Source organism: Ischnura elegans, chromosome 9 (genome assembly GCF_921293095.1).
Source record: "Ischnura elegans chromosome 9, ioIscEleg1.1, whole genome shotgun sequence".
Classification (NCBI taxonomy): Eukaryota; Metazoa; Arthropoda; class Insecta; order Odonata; family Coenagrionidae; genus Ischnura; species Ischnura elegans.
The window spans coordinates 76246449-76268290 of NC_060254.1; the positions used below are offsets into that span (position 1 = coordinate 76246449).

A 21842-nucleotide genomic window follows, 5' to 3' on the forward strand; every position below is an offset into this window, starting at 1 on the left:
AATGCAATTTTCCACGATTGTAAACTTTTAACAACGACCTAGATTTCGATGTTACTAAATGATCTATTTTGTACCTTGGAGAAGATGTAATACAATCGAAACCTAGGTCGGGAGTAAAAGTTTATAATCGAGGAAAATTGCATGCGTTTCTTTCAATACGGAAAAATTCCACTCCATCACTCTCAGTTCTTCTGATTTTATGAACATAAAAGGAGTAAACAATAACAACAAGGTTTCTCGTTACTCTATGTACTAAACGCATGCCTCAGGAAAAACTAAGATTCCCGTGATCTGTGCGCAACGTGTTTATAAAGGATATTAGAGGATGAGTATTTTGATCAAGAAAAGGAAGACCTTTCCGTCATAAAAATTGCTCCTTTATTACTCTTCATTGATGTCAATAACCTTTACTATGCTAGCTAGGTATCGATTTATATTAAATATAAAATTAAATATTAAATAAGAAACAAGAAAAAAACATGTACATTAGTGTCATAAAATTAATAGTAATATGTGATTCTGATTTGTGAATGAAAAACTTTGCTGTTTCTACAATTTGGAACTTTATTTTCCTGACTAGTTTCGACACTAATGAATGAATGACACTAATGTACATGTTTTTTTTCTTGTTTCCCATTTATTTTTTAGGACTCATAGGACTACCTAGTCCTATGAATATGATACAGTGTATCGAAACTAGTCAGGAAAGTAAAGTTCCAAATTGTAGAAACAGCAAAGTTTTTCATTCACAAATCAGTAAGATGGATTTCCACAACCTGAAGGCCTCTACTATTCAGTGCATAATATGTGATTATGTGAGGTAAATGAAATATATACCGGACCCTACCTTTCCTTAAAAATCTACACGAAGAGTAATCTCATCTCGCTGCCAGGGAAGCATCAACAGAGAAACTGCCAACATTAAGTATGATTCAATTTAAATTGATACTTTTATACCTATCTCAATTGTTTTAAAATAATATAACCACCTAAAAATGAATTTTTATAAAAAACGGTTTTCTCGCAAAAATGTTTCAGAAACTTTGATGCAAACAAATTTTTTGTTATGTTTTTCAATAATTATTCTTCCTTTTATTAACGAGATTTATATCCAAGATTTATATCATACTTTTGATGGGTTTCAGAAATCTATTTATGACTTTATAATGCTTTTTCACTAAGGTATTTGTATTTATTTTACTGCATTTACAGTATTCGACTGTCTTCCACATTGTAGTCCATTTGAGCGTCATGTGACGGCTTGACTTGAGTGGAGATACCAAAATGTCCCCAAAAAAATTAATAATGATCAAAGCAAATTCGACCTGCGTGTCGTCTCTGTATCTCTTTAAACTCTGTGAAAGGGCCCTGGTCCAGGGGAAGGGGGGGCCGGTTTGTGGCCTCACCTGGGCCAGGTTAAACAATAAACAAGTCAAAGGAACGGAAGAAAGTAAAGGTTGGGAAACGTTGCTCTACATTGTAATATTCGTGGTCTCTTTGCTTGGACTATTCTGCTGATGAAACTAAAAAAAAAAAAAAAAATCGGGTACATTTAAATTTCCACTCCAGGGGTGGGGAAATAATTTCAAGGCATCCCCCACTTTTTCTGACGGAACCAGTCTCCCAGCTTCTCCATTGGAACCCCCTCTCCTTGTCGCACCCCCGCCGTCCCCTCATCCCCTCTGCCGCACCCCTCCCGCGTCGCGTTCCGCTCCCCTCTCCGCGCCGCATCCACGCGAGAGGCGCGGTTGCGTATCCAGTCGAGGGAGGTCTGCCGGCGAGGCAGGATACCCAAGAGAGAGGAGCCCGGCTGAAGCACCCGAGTTCCACACTCGCACGCCGGCCGAGCGTGGCGTGACAGCGCGGGGAGCGAGCGATACCTCGCCGGGAAGAAGGACGACTCTGGACGGTGGTGGTTTCAGGGAAGATAGAAGGGATCCCGAACTCGATTCGAGTCCAGGACACGCCCACAACTCAGGTGCGGAAGACATTGACGCCTCTGCCGTCGTCTGACGAGGCTTGACGTTGAAGTAGAAGTGATACCTATTCCCGGAGAGGCTTTGTGCGAGTCGGCTGGGAAAGTGATAGGGTCACGATCTTTAGGTTCTCGCTTCGAGTCCCACCGAGTGTGAAGAGACCACGATCTCACCGTCCCAATTCCCACCTGTGCTTCTCGTCCGGTCACACCCACCAAGACTGGTAACTACATCATAACCATCACTCCGGCAACCACACCTCCAATCCCGCTAACAGGAGGTGGCAGCAGGAGAGACCCGTGAGTGGTTTACGAGAAAAGTGAAGGGGTCCCGAACTAGGCGCTCTCGCTTCGAGTCTAACCAGGCCCGCCCACGATCCCGTCCCGTCAAACACTAGCACGTCTTTCGCCGATTAGCGGGGTGTGACTTTGTGAGAGGACCTGCTTCTGAAGCTCGGTGGTGGTTTCAGGGAAGACTGAAGGGATCCCGAACTCGCCGCTCTCGCTTCGAGTCCTAGGCACGCCCACAAACCAGGCCCGGAAGACATTGACGCGTCTTCCGTCGTCTCACAAGGCGCGACATTGAAGTAGAAGTGAAGTCACGTGGTGAGTCGGCGGGGAAAGTGATAAGATCACGATCCCGAGGTTCTCGCTTCGAGTCCCACCGGATTCGTCCAAGGCACGCCCACCAACGCACTGCATATCACGAATCCAGACAGATCACTCCGTAAAGAGGCTGGGTATAAAAGGATCCAGACTGTGGTTCACTTCCCTAGACTCTGGGGCTCCGGTACATGAACTTCAATTTTTCTGAGAAAAACCCAGTGTCCGGCAAATATTCGTACCCTTTCTACCACCTAGTGCGGCGTGACACCGGGTAGAAAGTGATATCTTGGTACATAGAGGCTTTATAAAAGTCTCTAGTAAGAGTAAAGGGGTACCGACCCAACATCTACCATTTCCAATCTACGAAGTGCCGGTCAAGACCCCTACCACATTGTTACATAATTTACTGCAACTACAGAAAACTCAGGCACATCTCTCATCAGATGAGTTGGTTTGACAGCGTCAAGAGAGCGCTTGCTATCTCAGCAAAGAGACTAGGAGTTTATCTCCTGTGAAGCTTAAAGAGTTCTCAAGCCAACCATCATCCCTTCGAGCCCTACCTGACCCGGTGAGGCACGGTCACATTCCTAGTTTGCCTCTCGCTTCTACTGCCGGCTAAGAAGGTCTGAAGGAAGTCGTGAAGGAAGTGCCGCGGAGGTTCGGTTCATGTCCTTGGGTAGAGGAAGGGCATCCCAAATATACCGGCCCGGCTTCGATTCCTTAAAAACGTGGTCCATGAACAAGGACCATCCCCAACCCTAATATAGAGAACCCACAGCTACAGGCCAATTTTGAATCTTGACACTTCCACCGAGCCGTCTCGTGACAAGAAGAGCCCTCCAAATAAAAGTATTTTTACTTATATTTTTAACTTCTCTCAAAAGAAACGGGGTTTGTTGGAGTGTTAGTCTTTTATTTTCTCTCCACGGAGAAGACTTTTACGTGAAAGTATTTTCGCGCATGGTTTCACTCGCTGTTGACGAAGTAAACAGTTAAAAGGCGTGATTACAAGTGTAAGGCTTAGGGTTGGTGGGAGGGAATAAACTGTGGCGTAGGCTTGAAAAGGGTTAGGTGATTTCGGTAGTGACATCTGAAAGACGTCCCCGAAGAGGTCGGCGCGTTGAGAGTTCCCCGCGGAGTGTTGTTTTGTGTTTCGACGGGGGAGGAAGCTGTGCTGGCCGCGGGGGAGAGATTGACGGGATTTCGTCTGCGGAGGTGAGCGGCGGAAGTGAAGCTTAAATCTCGCTGCCGGGAGGAATCTTCAAACGACGAGGAGAGTGGGAGGATTCGGAGAAAAGAGGTGAGTGACAAAACTGCCATAATTATTGTGTCGCGAAAAAATCGCATGGCGAAAAAGTTAACAAAAAAACAGTTAATCCTTTATGAGACTGGTGGTTTTCGGCAATACTTTGCAGAATTTTCTGAACATTTTGGAAAGAGGGGTAGCAAGGAATTTCGTTCGGGGGAGTCCAAAACCAGTGCGGAAACAAAAAAAACAGGGTAATAATTAGAGGGTTATAAACAAATTTTAACGCTTTTCATAACCGAAAAAACTTCATTTTTCAAAGAAGCCCTCAGTAAAGTTATGATTTTTCAATATTTTCTTTTATTTTATGAAGGGAAAGTAATTGTGTTTTTATATCTCGGGAGGTGATGGGGGTCCGGACCCCCCCCCCTCCGATCTCCCCCCTCGCTCCGCCACTGATTTTGGATGAACAAAATTTGAATCAGACTGATTGTCGATGAGTTGACTTTGTGGAAGTCCTTAGATAGTAATAATTGAAACCACTGTAGTAATTATCCACACTTTTTAAAATCTTACTCGACCGGTTTCAATGCTTACGCATCATTTTCAAGAGCTGCTTCAACTATTACTGAATAAAATTTGAATATTTGTATTTCCACAGTATTTTTATTAAAAGACGACCATGCTTTCGGCGGTTAACGCCTACTTCTGTATGGCGTTAACCGTCGAAAGACTATTCAAAACAGTATGACAGGCGGGCAGGAATAAGAAGACATGGGTGACGTTAACCGTCGAAACCATGGTCGTGTTTTAATAAAAATTCTGTGGAAAAACAAAGTTAAAATTTATTAATCCAAAAAAATCCTTTCGAAGTTACAAAACGAACCCAGCCTCTATCGTCTTAGAAATAGTCGAACGCCATAATAGCAACCTATATGTCTTCTTCCTAAACTCCCTATATGCCTATCCGTTATATTTAACAACTGTGATCTAGAGAGGTTCATAAATATGAGTGTTGAATTTTATATTCGTATGTCTTGAAGTTTAATAAATGTAAGCATTCGAAATGCGTATATTCTTTTTGAGAAACTCATTATTTCAATATATCGGAATTTGGTAATGTTTTTTCAAGGTTAACTTCACCCTTGGTCCATTTGAATTTTCACCCGTGCGCGTGACTGCGTACAAAGTAACTTGTTTCATGCATTGCTTTGAAACCCTAAGATTGGTTTGACGCGGCTCCCCATTCCCCTCGTCCATCCGGAGCCAGGTTGTAGGAGTAAATTTTAAATAAATTTGTTTGTTCCACAAATAAAAAAATAATAAAAAAATATTACTTTCACGTGTTAATTTTTGGGGAATTGGGAATAATTATCATAATTTACTACATTTTTTAGAATAATTTTTAATTTATACACATAAAATTTTGAAAGAGAAAAGTTGGTTATACTGAAATGAATGCTTTAAGAGCACACATCGCTCCACCATACTCAGTGGCGTAGCCAGGGGAGGGGGTGTTCAGGGGGTCCGGACCCTCCCAGAAATATAAAAAACACAGTTAAGTACTTCGCATCATAAAAGAAAACAAAATATTTAAAATTCAGGAATGAAGTTGTGGAAGTAAATGAAAAGTAAGAAGTTTTTTTCGATTATGATAAACGTTAAAATTAGTTTAAAACCCATTACTTCGTACCCTGTTTTTCAAATATTTTCTCCCCTGGTTTTGGTCCCCCCCCCCCCCCCCCCCGAACGAAATTCCTGGCTACGCCACTGACCCTACTGTTCTTAATGCTTGGCGCATTACTGGTTCAAAAATTGATCATTCATCGCTAGACCAACTTCCCAATACAGTTAAATACGATGATATCAGTCTCAAAACGAATTATCATATGATGATTTAATTGTTATCACATGAAATGAAAGCTAGAGTTGAAGGTGCATGCTAAGGATGACATAGAAGGGTACGTTCAAAAAATCGTAAGTTGCCAGAGAATAAATTTACAATTCAACTAAGCTACCATGAAAAAAAAACAAATAATAATGTGAAACCATGAAAACGAATAATAATGTGAGGAAAGGTCCGACTCGAAGACACAACGTCAGTCAATATTACGTAATTTTTATTGTAGTCATGTATGGTTGTGCTAAATTCTCTTTCTCCCTTTTGCACGCCAATTTCCGTAATTCCCAGTGGTTTTTTACTCTCACTATTCCTGACTTGTCTTAAGAACGCGTGCACCAGAAGGCAGTCCTCTTCTGGAATCTTCTCGGTGTTTCCTCCATTGTGTTATGCGCAGATTAATCACAGCAGGGAATAACCTATGCGGGTTGGTACAGCAACTAGAGGTAGGGAAATGAGACAATATTACAAGTAGGTTGTCACAAACTTGAGCAGATGGATCACTTCAAATGTTTGGGCGGCACATTGGAATTAAGCGGGTACAAAAGTATGGACATCAGGAAGAGAATTGCGGTTAGCAAGAGGCACTAGTTTATAGGAAAGAAACGATGAGAGGATCTCTGCATAAGAATTTAAAGGAAATTCTAGTGAAGAGCCTGATTAGTAGTGTAGCGCTTTACGAGCGAGAGGAGACTAAAAGCGCACGAAATGCGGGTGCGGAGGCAGGGGCGGTCACAGGTGATTTGGGGCCCTCGGCTGGGGTTTCGGCAGAAGGGACCAATCTTACAGGGGAATAGGGTGGTTTCCTATTATTTTTTATTGCCAAAATCGAAAGATTATTACTCCTGGAGTACGTATTTCACGCTTTTAGATTTTTAAATGACGATATCTATTTTTCGCTATTAAATGAAAAGTGAAAATTTTCAAGCGCGCGAAAACGCGACGGGTAAGTATGAATGCCGGGAAATCTCTCCGTGTGACGTATTTCTGGTTCCCGCTGCAGCCCTGTGAGGTGACCTTGAGGCAGACTTAGCGCTGATACGACGCAGGCTGCTAGCGGGTAGCTGAGTACCCTGCTGGCTGGTAGCGCTTGGCTTAAATAAGGATTATTAATACCTTATCAAACGAAGAAAACTTTCCGACCTTAGCCAGTTTTAATAGGTGATTATTAAGACATGTTTCCCTGAGCTCTGCGCCACATGCATGCATTGGTTATCTCAGACGATGTATAACTCCTATCTACTCGTATAGAAACTAGGTCCCTGTGACGTCACGTGGGGTGGCAACGCGTGGGCGCCAATCTGGCCGTTTTCAAATGAGGATAAAAATAAACCATTGCCATTCGTCTAAACCGGTATTTCTGAAACGAAATAATTTGTATATTATGAATACACTAATGGTGGGTAACGAATCGCAATGAATGCCTTTCGTTTTCTTTGATGAAGGAAACTACCCTATTTGGAGTTTTTTTCCCCGAAAAATTTTAGGAAATTCCATGCCCGAAAATGGATTTTAACGCTACCATGGATCTTGAAAACTGGATAAAAGTTAATAAAAATAGCAATTTCGTAATAAAATATACTTTTGAAAGAGAGAATTTCACAGCTTGTAAAATTTAATATCGCATAATTATTCTATCATAAACGAGGGCGGTTTTTTTTCAACCTCCGATCGCTCAGCAAAAATACCATACAAGCCACAGGCGTGTACTGCACGGATAGGGAAACTGCGCGCCCTCCGCACCGCACGCTCAAGTCATTTCTGAGCGTAAGATTTGGTTTAATCTTAGTAGCAGTCTCATTAACTGCACTGCCTCAATTGGTTCTCCCGCCAAGTGTTCACTGCGGAGCGACGGCCAGAAAACTAGCCGTATGGCTTCAGCATTGATATGTCTTGACTTTTATGCCGATTAAAAGAGAATTTTTTAAATTCTCTGTGTCTAGAGTGTGAAACTGTGAGGCATTATGTCCATTCCCACTCAAAACAAAAGAGGAGACATTGTGACTTCTGGAAGTGTTCTGTTCTATGACAACGCCCGTCATCTCAGCGCTGATGCAGCCCAACTGCTCCTTGAGCAACAGGGTAGTTTCCTTCATCAAAGAAAACGAAAGGCATTGATTGCGATTCGTTACCCACCATTAATGTAGGTATTCATAATATACAAATTATTTCGCTTTAGAAATACCGGTTTAGACGAATGGCAATGGTCCATTTTTATCCTCATTTGAAAAAGGCCAGATTGGCGCCCATGCGATGCCACTCCACTGTTTCGTCACAGGGACCTAGTTTCTAAACGAGTAGATAGGAGTTATACATCGTCTGAGATTACCAATGCATGCATGAGGCACAGAGCTCAGGGAAACATCTCTTAATAATCACGTATTAAAACAGCCTAAGGTCGGAAAGTTTTCTTCGTTTGATAAGGTATTAATAATCCTTATTTAAGCCAAGCGCTACCAGCCAGCAGGGTACTCAGCTACCCGCTAGCATCCTGCGTCGTCCTCAAGGTCACCTCACAAGGCGGCAGCGGGAACGAGAAATACGTCACACGGAGAGATTTCCCGACATTCATAATCACCCGTCGCGTTTTCGCGCGCTTGAAAATATTCACTTTTCATTTAATCGCGAAAAATAGATATCGTCATTTAAAAATCTAAAAACGTGAAATACGTACTCCAGGAGTTATAATCTTTCGATTTAGGCAATACAAAAAAAATAGGAAACTCCCCTATTTCAATGGGACATTTTCGATTACCCGCCGTGCAATGCCAACCTAGTGCCGTGTGACTTCCATCTTTACGCTGAAATGAAGATGTTGCTAGGAGGGAAGCGTTTTCAAACGGACGATGAGCTAAAGGACAAAGACAAAATTCATTGGAAGTCATTAGCGGCAACATCCTATAAAGAAGGTATAGTAAAACTTGTCCGCAGGCACGACCAATTCCTCAATCGCCGAGGCGATAATTTCGATAGGACACCACAAGTGTGCTCAACATTTAGCGATGAAATAATCTTTAATCAATTGCGTTCGTCTTCCGTTCATGACCCATCGGAGGTTGAAAAGAACCGCCCTCACATTCAGTGAATTTGCTCCTTGAACCTGCACTGAAATCTAAAAAAAAAATAAAATAACCTTTTCTAATAACCCTTTCAAAAAAGAATCAGGTTCTCTTTTAATATTTAAGTTATTATACTTCTAACTTATCTTCGTTTTATTTACTTTTCACGTATTATTTTTACACTTAATATGTTGTAAATGAAGCAATCAATGAAAACGTAGAATTTTATAATGGCAAAAAAATTGGTTCAAGTAATCCGAGTCTTCTTTTTATTGGACCTTTATTACTCTTCATTACGCTTCACGATAGACGCGAAGGTTCTGGGGATTCCCCAAGTAGGGGGTCCTCGGTGATTGCCGACCAGCAGACCTGGCCAGACCGCCCCTGTGTGGAGGAGAAAGGAGAAGTGGACGGAGAAGAGGAAGAATGACGAAGCGCAGGACGTGATGAGCTAGGAAAGTTTCTATATGAGACAAGGGCGTACCCAGGATCATAACTAGGGGGGGGGGCAAGCCATGGCCTAGGGGGAGTTCAAGTCATGATATAGGGGTGGGGCCAAGCCAAGTTGTGACATTTTAGCATGGAAAAGGTGAATGAAACCAACATTTTAATAAAATTATAACAGCGCTTTATTAGTTTATGAGATTATTTCATTGGAAAGTTTTGTTTTAGTTACTTTTCTCATACTGATACATATAATTTTTCGTGGGTTTAAAGAAAATTTGTTGAATACTTTCGTTTCAATTCAATACTGATTTTGCTCAAAGACTTTACGATTTTTGCTTCTAGGGGGTGGGGGCAGCTTCCCCCTCCCCCTGCCCCTCGCTGGGTACGTCCATGATATGAGATACGGAAGAGATAGAAGTTCGTGAAATATTCTCGGGACATCAAAACGTCGACAGTTATGCGGCTCCTGACCCGGTGGCGATCCCGAGAACATTTCACGAAGTCTATTCGCCGGGAAACGCTAAATTTTTTTGTAAGGGATAGAAGGTTTGGACGGAGTGACCACTGAGGGAATGGGATTGTAAAAAAACCGTTCCAAATAGAAGAATGCTAGGTGGGCGGCGCAGGGAGGAATATAAAAGGATTTATAGATGGATAGAGATGGAATAGGCATCAATGTGATCTGTAGAGGGCAGTCCATGATGGGAGGGGATACTTCTAAAATAGTTTGCAAATGTTCCATGCGAGTACTAAGCGGGGAGGGGATGTTGAAAACAGTGTTGGAGGGTAGAATGCTAGATAAACGAGAGAGACAGGAAGGAAGAGAATAGTATTTTAAGATAGAATGAAAGGGAGTGGGCCTTAGAGTGAATTGAAGAAGGACCATAAACGGAGGAGAGAGAGAGTCAGAATACTTCGTGAATACTCCATGGAAACCCACTTTAACCGATAAAATATCTAATTATCATTAAAATATTCAACCGATTAAGGTAAGTTTCCATGGAGTATTTAAGAAGCATTCTGGCTGCCTCCCCCTCCTTCATGGACTTCCCTCTTCAACTCATAATAAGCCATTCTCCCTTTCATTCTATCTAAAAATCCAATTCTTTTCTTTCTCCTCCCTTGTTTACCTAAAATTCTACCCTTTAACACTGTTTTCAACATCCCCTTCCTGATAAGTACTCTATCCATCCATACCCTCTATCACATCCGTATCTCATCTAGAAGCTGCCTCTCCTCACCCTTTCGTGTACAGCACTTTGTCGTTCCTCCTTCTTTCCGTCCACTTCACCTTCTCCATTCTCCTCCACACCGATTCAGATGTACTTAATAAAATAAAAATGCTATCCACGCAATTGTTGTATCTCATAGCGTGGCCGAGCAACCGTTTTCTTCATCAATAGTGTTCCAAATTGCTCTTCCTTCTCTTAATCTTCTGTCTCCTACCAATTCATTTAGGAATTAGGTTAGCTTCTAAAAATAGAAATAAAACTTCTAACAAGAAACCACTACCGATTTCGTGGTGTCACTTCATAGATAGTTGCCTTCGCTGATGATTTCACTTGAGTATAAAATAAGGAACCTTGAAATTATGGTCGTAAAACTTCGTTAATTTAGCAAGAGATTCACGAATAATTCAGCAATCTACCTAGTCTACAGAGATGGACACACGCGGCATATCCCGTAAGCCTCTCCGCTGAATATTCAACATACTGCGAAAGCCTACCCAAGGATTCACGAGTAATTCATGGAAATTTTCAGGCTTCAAAGGATCCATGAACAACTTGCGTGATAAACATAATCCTCTTACGGTTAGCCCGCCAAACATAGTTGAAAAGTGTTTGATGTGGACGGTTAAGCCACAAGGAAGATTGGTTGGCATGCTCGCGAGACGCAGGGAAACCTGTAGGATCGGCGTGAAGGAGAACAAACTCCAAGCGCTCCGTAAACCGTTGAATTCTAAACAATAGAATGCCGATATCTCCACCTTAGGTGAAGCCAAGAAATTGCGCATCCAGCCATCTTGGGAAAGGCTTCTAGAATTGTGCTCCATTGAAATACATGCGAAATTGAACAACTTGTATACTTTTTTCTCCGCTCATATAAAATTATGATGAGACTACAACTAAAGAAGTAATCGACTTGGATTCCATTCGCCAATTTTTCTTTCTCAAAATGCGCTGTCCCTTCAATCGATTTTTACGCTAGTTTAATTTAATTTTAATGATTTTTATAAATTTCCTTTTTTTAAATGTATGGGTACTTGAACTCAGTTTAATATGTCTGTAACTAATTCAAATTAAAGTCAAAAAGTCACGAAATTAAATTGTACCAGTTTTAATCACGTATTTTAATAGCATCAGCAGCTTCTTAATATGTAAGATTTTCCAGTTTAACTGAAAATCGCCGTATCTTGTAAAGTTGTGACATACTTGCATGCGTGTATCTAGGCAACGACTAATCTAAATGGAAATTGGTTGATTGGAAATTCATTTAACCTCAACTATTTTTGAGTACCTGCTAAGTTTTTGAAGGCATGAACTTAAAAATTTCGAACTCCGAACTTGAACTCGAAAGTTCCCACCTTGAAAAACGTCAATTTCGTCCGCATTTTTACACTTCAGCCCACTGCACGACAGTTAAGATTTTAACGAAGGTTTCTCAAGCCAGATATATCAACTGCAGTGCGATTAATATGGAAATTACGCATTATCTGCCAGCGTTTTGCATGGAACCTATGGTAGATCAAAAACATATCGGCATTTTCGCATAATTTCATCACTGCAACACTTAATTTTTACGTCATTTTACATGAGTAACAGGCATGATAGCATTCCTTAAAATGTCAAGATAATCAAGTGCAGATTTTATGATACTAAATGTTGCAAATAGTGCCTGGTGAGGAATAAAATTCATTATTAAGCCTTAAAACAGCCCAATTTTGATTAAAAAATAAGGGGAGGGAAGAATACTGCTACTGTGTTAAATAGAGGATAAAATTTTACTTGAATAGACGACGTATTTTAATTGACTTGTCATTTTAAAATATTGAAATCGGTTTACAATAACAGTTTTTTCTACATGTACATACCGCAAGCCTCCTAAAAGGCGTGTGGCAGGGAGTACTAGGACACCAGCCGTTTACATACAAAAAGGAAATGCGAAATTACGATTAGCATTTAGTCCTTTATGATTCGGGGGAAAAACGAATTCCCATATCTATCCGTTCGGCAAAACATCTCTCTTAACCCGGTAATGCCTGAATTAAAAATTTCATCCCAACTTTTTCGTAATTTTCAATTTTAAAATCTGATTGAGTAGATGCAAACTTAATACTTTTAGCACTAATAGTCTTGAAGATACAGTCTGGTACAATTTGGTACCGCTAGGTCCTTAAGGGGTCAAAAATCGAAATTAAATAGGCGTTAGTAATTTCACATTTTAATCCCAGAAACGTTTAAAAAATTCTATTTTGTACAATAAATTATCAAAATTACTCAAAAATGTCAAATCTTGCTCAAAAAAGCAAATTTTTTTGAAAACGTAATTATAAATATGCTTATTAGTTTAAAACTCTCAAAATCCCGAACAAATTACAATAAATAACAAAAAAGTTCGTTTAGTATTGCACTACCAGCTGGTCCATATGGAACCCAAGACGTTAACGGGTTAATATATCGCTTCTGTCGGACCTGGAAATATAGTGGGGCTCTAATATTATGTTCTCCTTGACGCGATTAAGGATATCTATTCTCAATTGTTCAAGAAATCTAAGCCTAGGGTGCGGCCTCCGAGCCTCCAGCGGCTCCCAGCCTAATTTGCTTAACAACTGGGCAGCACTATCTGTACGCCCGTAGAAGTTTTTGACTAACCGCGTACCTCTCCTTTGTATTTTATTCAGTTCACGGATTAAGTCTTTCTGCACTGAATCCCATATGCTCGCTGCATATTCAAGGTATGGTCGGACGAGTAAGAAATAGCATCTTTCTTTCACTTTCTCATCCTAAACTCTTACTTTCTCACCCTTTTTTTGGGTGTGGACTGAATTTTGCCAATTCGTTCTTGTAGTTTCAAGGGGACATATTGCTGAATAGCATTTAAACTTTTGAGAAATATACTATAGAACTTGTCAGGAATATGCGTTTTAACTAATTCATCATTTTAAAACTCATTTAATTGAAATCTGTTGACAATGTAACTCTTAAATGGAGATAATGATGTAAACTACGTTTTGAAATTGGCTCACGTTGTATTTCACCATGCACAAGAGGGTTGGTCAATCCTTCCTTCGAGAAAAAAATCTCGCTAGAGTCACCTCAATTCTTATGGCAGTCGCCTATGTTACATTTGAAGGTTTGCCCGGGAGAGTCGTTGACCCGACACTCGACCTAGTATGAGGGTTCACCCGGGAAAAATCTGGGCAAAGCTATTTAACCAACGGCGGAAATACCACTTGGAGGATGTTACCCCACGGCTCCTTGATCTTAAGAAACTTCGGATTCTAAATTTGACAATAATAAAAAAATACATTGTTTAGGAGCAATAGAAATATTGCTTATATTTGCTCTTCTCGCTATCGCGTTGTAAGCTAATGGAAAATGATTGACAAATATTTTGTGACGCAGAATCAATATTACGCGACTAAAAATTTAATTTTTACGAATTTTTCACTCTTTGGCGTATTCCATAATGCGCAGCTTCAAGATCATTTTCCGCAGATACAACGTAAAATCTACGTATTAAAATCTTAATGTATCAAACCTTTTTCACGACGAATTTTACAACTATTCAATTAACCATTCAAATGCAGAGGCACTGATAATGAAATTATAAGATTAGTGGCCTGCCTAACATGTTAATAGCATTGATTGGAGTAAATAACTAATCGTCACTTCGGAAGCAACATCTTTTTACTCTACACTTCAATGGCTACGGTGTTTCTCAATACCTTCTGAAGAACGTTGGAATCAGAAAAAAATTTCGAGATAGTGAAAAAATGTCAGAACAATGTAAGCATGATATGAACACCAGGAAATAATGAAGTCAGATATTTAAACGGCAGTCTAAAGTAATCCTCATGACGCCAAATTGAAGAAGTAACACACCATTACCAGTTCTTACATTTGGCTTACTCATGGCATACATTTTTCTAGAGTTGGTGATCTGAGTTCAGTATACTGAAAAACGTAAATCGAAGAAATGATTTCTGCAACTTAAATGTGATAAACTGTAAAGAGAATTAGTTTCTAAAGACTCATATACACTTCCCTATAAATCAAGAAAAATATCTTCCCATTTTCTGCCAAGAGGAAAGGGCACTAGGCAGCATTTTTAAATGAGATACTATTAAGAGATAATTTTCCCCCATTTCATCGCCAATTTTTGCCATTACCGCAGTTTCAATTTTTTTAACCATACCAATTTATATCTACAGCGGATTTTCACGAGGGGATTTCGGGGTAGGAAGAATGTTCAATAAATATGCCGATGCTTCAATAATGTGACGCAAGCATGGGATGTTATGAGTGTCATATTAGTCTGAGGGGGGTTGCGTTATTTCACAAAAAGTCAAGATTTGATAACGATAACAGCGTTTATTCACTACTACAGAGTTATAATAACGTCGTCGTCAGACACAATGGCGTAGGCGTCCGTCAGGGTCGGTTGCTCGGTCAATACTGTCATGGCGCTGCCCTGTAGTGGCGTGGGTCGCCGCGCGTGCCACCTGGCGGCGTCAGTTAGGCAGCGACAACATCTGGCGACCGGCCGGCGCTCGAAATAGTGGCGGGAGTTTCGTAATGCGCCGCCACATCACCCCCTCGGCAGAACCACGCTACCTAGGAGCATGGAAAAATGAAAAAAGGGGGGAATTAGAAACTTGTTACATTCATGCAGCTAAACTTCAAAATCCCGCAAATGATGCGGGAAATGCACGCGGCGCCCAGCCCGCGTTTGCCGCTCCACGTCTCTCGGCGGCGGGGGTTGAGGCTGGATAACCAACTCGTCCGGTAGGGCTGCTGCGGGGGGCGTTTCCTCGGGCTGCGGATCCGCTGAGGGCGTTACCTCGGTCGATGGATCTGCTGGGCCCTCGTCCGGCGCGTCGGAGGCGACCACGTAGGCCGGTTTAAGACGGTCGATCGCCACGCGGACGTCGCGGCTGCCGCAGCGGAGGACGAAATGTTTGTCTCCTCTCTGGAGGACTTTGTATGGCCCCTCGTATGGCGGCTGCAGAGGTCTGCGTACGGCATCGTTGCGGATGAAAACCTGCGGACAAGTGGACAGATCCCTGAAAATAAAGGTCCGCCTTTCAGCGTGGCGGGAACCCGGTCGTGGGCTCAGCTTCTGGAAGTGCGTCCTCAGCTGCACCACGAAGTCGGTGGGGTCCTCCACCCTTGGGGATGTCGTCGGGGCGAGGAAGTCTCCTGGCAGGCGCAGATGGGCGCCGTACACCAGCTCTGCCGATGTCGATCCAAGGTCCTCTCTCCAGGCCGCTCGGAGTCCCAGGAGGATGGCGGGCAGGACGTCAACCCAACCTTCGGTAGAGTGGCAACGGATGGCCGCCTTCAGCTGGCGGTGAGCTCTCTCCACCATCCCGTTCGCGGCTGGGTTGTACGCCACCGTGCGCAGATGAGAGCATCCCACCAGCTGGGAGAGTTGGTGGAAAAGCCGGCTCTCGAATTGCCTCCCCTGGTCCGTCGTGACACGTAAGGGCGTGCCGAAGCGGGCAATCCACCCGGAGACGAAGGCTCGCGCCACGGTTTCCGCAGACATGTCGGCTATCGGCATTGCCTCCAGCCAGCGTGTGTACCTGTCGACGGCTGTCAGGCAGTACCGGAAACCTTGGGAAATTGGCAAGGGACCAATAATGTCAATATGAATATGTTCGAATCGGGACGCGGGCAAGGGAAATGTACCTACGGGCGAAGATACGTGCCGAGTCACCTTGCAACGTTGGCACTGTAGACATTCTCTTGCCCATTGGCGACAGTCTTTTTTTACAGAGGGCCACACGTAACGGGAGGCCACTAGTCTCGATGAGGATTTAACACCGGGATGGGCAAGGTCATGAAGGGAGCGGAACACGCGCTTTCGTAATGACGTTGGCACAAAGGGGCGCGCGGTGTTTGTGGAAGTGTCGCAATACACACTCACTTGCAATCCCGGAATCGGCACTTTCTCCAGGCGAAGGGACGAGTTTGAGTTGAGAAGCTGTTGGAGCTCCGGGTCAGTCTCCTGCGTCTCGGCCAACAGCTCATGACTGATCGGCTGCGAGATCTCGACGCAACGCGAAAGGGCGTCGGCAACAACATTGTCACAGCCGGACACATGACGAATGTCACAGGTGAATTGGGAAATAAAGTCTAGCCAACGAAATTGCCTGGGCGTACACTTTTCCGGGTTTTGTCTTAGGGCAAAAGTGATTGGCTTGTGATCAGTTAAAACACAGAAATCACGACCTTCAACCATGTGGCGAAAACGCCGAATAGCACAAAAAATAGCCAACAGCTCCCTATCATACGCACTGTATTTCACTTCCGTGGCACTTAACTTTCGCGAATAAAAATTTAGCGGTTTCCAACCGTCCTTTGTGTGCTGCTGAAGTACCGCACCGATAGCATCTGCTGATGCATCGGTCATAAGGGCAAGGGGGGCGTTGTGGTCGGGGTGGGCGAGAAGTGTCGCGCTCGCGAGAGCGTCCTTACATTGCACAAAAGCACTTTCGAGGGATGGCATCCACGCTATTTTCACTTGGCCTTTCTTTCTACCCTTCAACACCCCATTAAGCGGCGCCTGCGTATCAGCAACATGTGGCATGAAGCGTCGATAAAAGTTTATCATGCCAAGAAATTGTCGCAGTTCTTGCACTGTATCGGGCTTAGAAAAATTTCTAATCGCGTCCACTTTTTCGGGGAGAGGTCTCGTGCCATCGCCAGACACCAAATAGCCAAGGAAACGCACTTCCTTCGCACCAAACACACACTTAGATGGATTCATCACTACACCATACTCGTCCATTCTCGAGAAAACTTGGCGCAAGTGCCGTAGGTGCTCTTCTTCAGAAGAAGAAGCGATTAATATATCATCGATATATACATAAGCAAAATCAAGGCCACGTAATACCTCGTCCATAAAACGTTGGAACGTTTGCGCTGCGTTCCGAAGACCAAACGTCATCACCGGAAACTCAAAAAGACCGAAGGGCGTAGTAATAGCAGTCTTTTTAATGTCCTCCTCGTTCACCGGGATTTGATTGTACGCCCGCACTAAATCGATGGTAGAAAACACGCACTTTCCGGCGAGGGACATGGCAAAGTCTTCTACGTGGGGCACAGGATATCTATCCGGGATGGTCCTCGCGTTCAGCGCCCGGTAGTCACCACACGGTCTCCACTCATCCCCCGCTTTTGGCACCATATGCAGAGGTGACGACCACGAGCTTTCCGAGCGCCGTGCGACGCCCATCTGCAGCATTCCGTCGAACTCCTTTTTAGCGACGCGGAGCATCGCGGGTGCCAATCGGCGCGGCTTGCACGACACGGAAGGGCCGGGCGTGGTGCGGATGTGGTGCTCCACCGGGTGCTTGCGTCCTTTGGGTGCCCCCGTGGGACGGGATATTTCCGGAAACTCACGCAACACTTTTAAGTATATACAATCGTCACTATTAAATTTAAAAGAATCACTAACACTATTTACACAATGTGGCACTGCCCTGCCGTTTACTGAGAGGGACGTTAGTCCGTCGAGCAGCCTGCGGTGGCGGATGTCGACTAGGAGTCCGTAAAAAGACAAAAAGTCGGCGCCAATAATGGGCTTGTCCACATCAGCAATAATAAAACGCCACTTAAAGTCACGTCGTAGGCCCAAGTTCAGGCACAACACAATCCAACCGTAAGTTTTAATAATTGTCCCATTAGCTGCAAAAAGTTCATAAGATGTCGCTAGTGGCTTACCTTGGACGCGTGCGCGCGGGTAGACGCACAAATCCGACCCCGTGTCCACAAGAAATTGGGTTTTAGTAGCGGCGTCCGTTACAAAAAGGCGGCAGGGACGAGGGCAACCATCACTTGCCGCCATCAGCGACTGCCCTCCGCGTTTTCCGCCGCGTAGGTGCACGGCTCCCGGCGCTTACTCGCTCTGGCGCCAAACGTGTTGTGGTACCAGCACCACGTTGGGTTCCGCGGCACCGATTGACTGCGGTTCCTCTGATGGCGTCCCCTGGAGCGGGAACGGGGGCGACGCGTGGAAGTATTCGCTGACCCTAACGCCTGAGATAGGGAAGACACTTGCCTGGCGAGCTCTTCCATCCTCCTCGTGAGCGCTTCCACTTCCGGCGTCATCGAGGCGCTGGCCACGTGTGGCCGGGGACCCACCTCGTGAATTTTGTCGGCCAGGTTGGCGACGCTGCTCAATTCCACCGAATCTTGGGTCGCCAGGATGGTCTGGGTGCTGGGGGGTAACCTGCTCATCCACAATGATCGGATGAATTCGTCCGGGACAGATTCTCCGGCAAGCGTCCGCAGGTGGCGCAGAAGCTGCGATGGCTTCCGGTCCCCCAACTCCTCGTGTTCCACCAACTGCCGCAGCCGCGTCTCTCGAGATGCGGAAAGGCGATGAAGGATTTCGTCCTTTAATTTCGCATAACGGCCGGTTTCGGGCGGACTAGTTATTACATCCTCTACTTCTATGGCGTACTTATTGTCTAGTTGAGCCACGGCGTACATAAACATTGTTTTATCACTTGTGATTCCCGCGAGGGTAAACTGAATTTCTAACTGCGCGAACCACAACGCAGGTCTATCGGGCCAAAAGGGAGGGAGTTTCATGGACACTCGATTTACCTGGAGAGCGGATTCGGCGTCTGAAGGTGGAGTCGCCATCTTGACCTCGTGGGGAAAACTTGCACTGGACGGACGAATTATTCACTCCGAGAAAAACGATCACTTCGGTTGGTCACCACTTGAGGAGGGTTGCGTTATTTCACAAAAAGTCAAGATTTGATAACGATAACAGCGTTTATTCACTACTACAGAGTTATAATAACGTCGTCGTCAGACACAATGGCGTAGGCGTCCGTCAGGGTCGGTTGCTCGGTCAATACTGTCATGGCGCTGCCCTGTAGTGGCGTGGGTCGCCGCGCGTGCCACCTGGCGGCGTCAGTTAGGCAGCGACAACATCTGGCGACCGGCCGGCGCTCGAAATAGTGGCGGGAGTTTCGTAATGCGCCGCCACAAGTCTTTACGATACTTGTGCACGAGTACCTGTCCGACTTATTTTTAATGGGGAAAGATGAGGAAAGCCCTCATAGTTGCGTAATTAGATCTTAAAAGAGCATTATACGACTCCTCGCCGGAAGCTTATTCATCTCGAGTCGTTTTCAAGAGACCGCAGGAGAAATATCGGAAACTTTCAAGAGATCTGGTTCCGAAAGATCTCCACCCACTTCCCAATAAAAGATAAAAACTCCCAATTCTCTGCCGATCCCCGTTCCCTCTTTTGACAGCATCGTTTTTATCCATCCACATTTTTATTACTATTCAAATAAATTTCAACTTATTATCCCCACGTCATAGACGCGTCCCAGAGAGGGGTCTATGACGTCATAGATGTCATAGACCCCTATCTCTGCGGAGATCGGGTTGGTGTGGTGGCTAGGGTGTTGGCTTCCCACCCCGTGGGCTTGGGTTCGAATCCCGGCGGAGAATTTTCGTAGACTACCCGATCCCTTCTTAAATGAAGTGTGGAGGACGTTTCAAGTGCAGAACTCCGTCCTTCAGATGGGACGTTAAGCCATGGTCCCCTTGGCGACTTTCGTTAAGAGCCGACGCCGGGTTCCTCTCCACCCTTCCTTTCATATTCTTAACCCAAATGGCGCAAATGACCTCGGCTGTCGGTCGCCTCCTCCAAATACCATTCCATACCTTTCTCTCTGCCATGGTGAGTTGTATTAACGCTTAAAATATATTTTGTGATTTGATGGAGATGGTATTTATTTTAAAATATATAAATTATGATACATTGAAATGTCGAATGTTTGAATTCAAAAATTAGACATTTTTCATGAGACTGCATCGAGAAACGAAACCCACGCGATTTTCATGAAAATTTCGAACTTTGAGCAGTATAATATTTTATAACTATATTAAATTTGTTATAATTGTGCTTCATCGTACGACGGACACAAAAACAGGCTTTTCGTTTCATAATTTTTAAAATTGAGTTTAAAAACATTGGATTATCGCTTAGCCTCCTAGTTGTCAAAGCATTCGGAAGATGCTTATCATGTTGTTTCCACATAAAACTGACATGGTGTTCGTTTTATCCCAAGAAAGATAGTATTAGTCAACAGCATTGGTAATAAATTTTAAGCTTGCCTCAATCTAGCTTTCCATTCGATTCTCCTGACGGGTATTCTTTTCACACCTACGTATTTTTTCTCTTTCACATCCTTCTTTACCTGTTCCATGTATTGTTTCAGAGGTCTTATTCTTCCGTACATGCCATCTACTTTTCCCTAAACAATTGTCTTCATCAAACCGTCATATCTCAAGATATGGCTGAAAAGGTATATTATTGTATAAAAAACCCGATTGTACCTTTTTTATGTATAAATTTTGTGTATCGTTTTAATCTTTGCATTTTATATTGTTCATACTTTTTCTTACATAGCCCTGATGATGATTTAAAAATAAATCGAAACGTTGGCTGAAACTTATTTTAAAAATGACCTAAACTCCAAGAAATATTATATCATATATTAAACAAGGTCAAGAAAAGGAAAAAAAATATGATTTACATTTTGCTTCTCTTATCTCCTACTCTTCTTAGGACTTCCTCACCACTTAGGACTCTTAGGACCTCTCGTAATTCTTCTCTTACACCACATTTCGAAGGCCTCTACTCTTGATTTCTCCGCTGTTGTCATTGTCCATGCCTTACTCCCGTAGAAAGTATAGGTACTCAAAATGTAAATTTTGATGAAAATTGTTTCCTTACTTTTATGCTCAAATTTCTCGCTGTAACCATATCCTTCACATGGTGGAAAGCTCTCCATGTTATTTAGGGAAAGATAGAAGATGAGAGACCCGCGGATAGTTGTATCCTAATGGAATTTATGGCAGGCAGTAGCCACAAGTGAAAAGTTTCCGAGCGGACCTGAAAATACCCTCGAAAGGGAAAAAAAAGTTTAGGATTAAAAACTAAAATTAAGTATTAGTGGTTAATGACCGAGAAAATCAGATTGAGCCATGATCTTCGAGTTTCGATACAAACTCGATTTTTCTACTTCGATCTTAACCATTTCGTTTGATCTCAGCAGCGTCACTACCGGCCTATGACAAATTCATCCATCTCACTAAGTGATAGAATTCTCTAATACCGGTTAAATTGATAAGGCATACCATCGATCATCAAGAATTTATCTAAATCAGTCGATCTTTCTCGAAAATGTCATTAAAGCCGAATTGTTCCAAGCAGTGACTCAAAACTTCAATATGCTTGATTTGCAAATTTCTGCTTCTCATCATTCAAGCATGTAGTCCATGCAGATTTTTTCCCTGCATCTCAAATGCATATTTGAGTGTTTTACGAATGAATAATATTCATGCTTAT

The 21842-nt window shown here is 43.3% G+C and overlaps 2 protein-coding genes across 2 annotated transcripts in view; one reads left to right on the top strand and one right to left on the bottom strand.

The window, feature by feature from the left end:
• The first annotated feature begins 1813 nt into the window (after positions 1–1813).
• Positions 1814–21842, top strand: part of LOC124164960 (diacylglycerol kinase beta) — a 651622-nt gene continuing 631593 nt past the window's right edge. Inside the window, exon 1 of the mRNA XM_046542198.1 lies at positions 1814–3881. The gene's annotated coding sequence lies outside the window, so the exon portion shown is untranslated. The remainder of the gene's footprint in view (positions 3882–21842) is intronic.
• Positions 18308–19111, bottom strand: LOC124164959. Its single transcript, XM_046542197.1, has one exon. It carries the CDS (start codon positions 19109–19111, stop codon positions 18308–18310), a length of 804 nt encoding a protein of 267 aa, XP_046398153.1.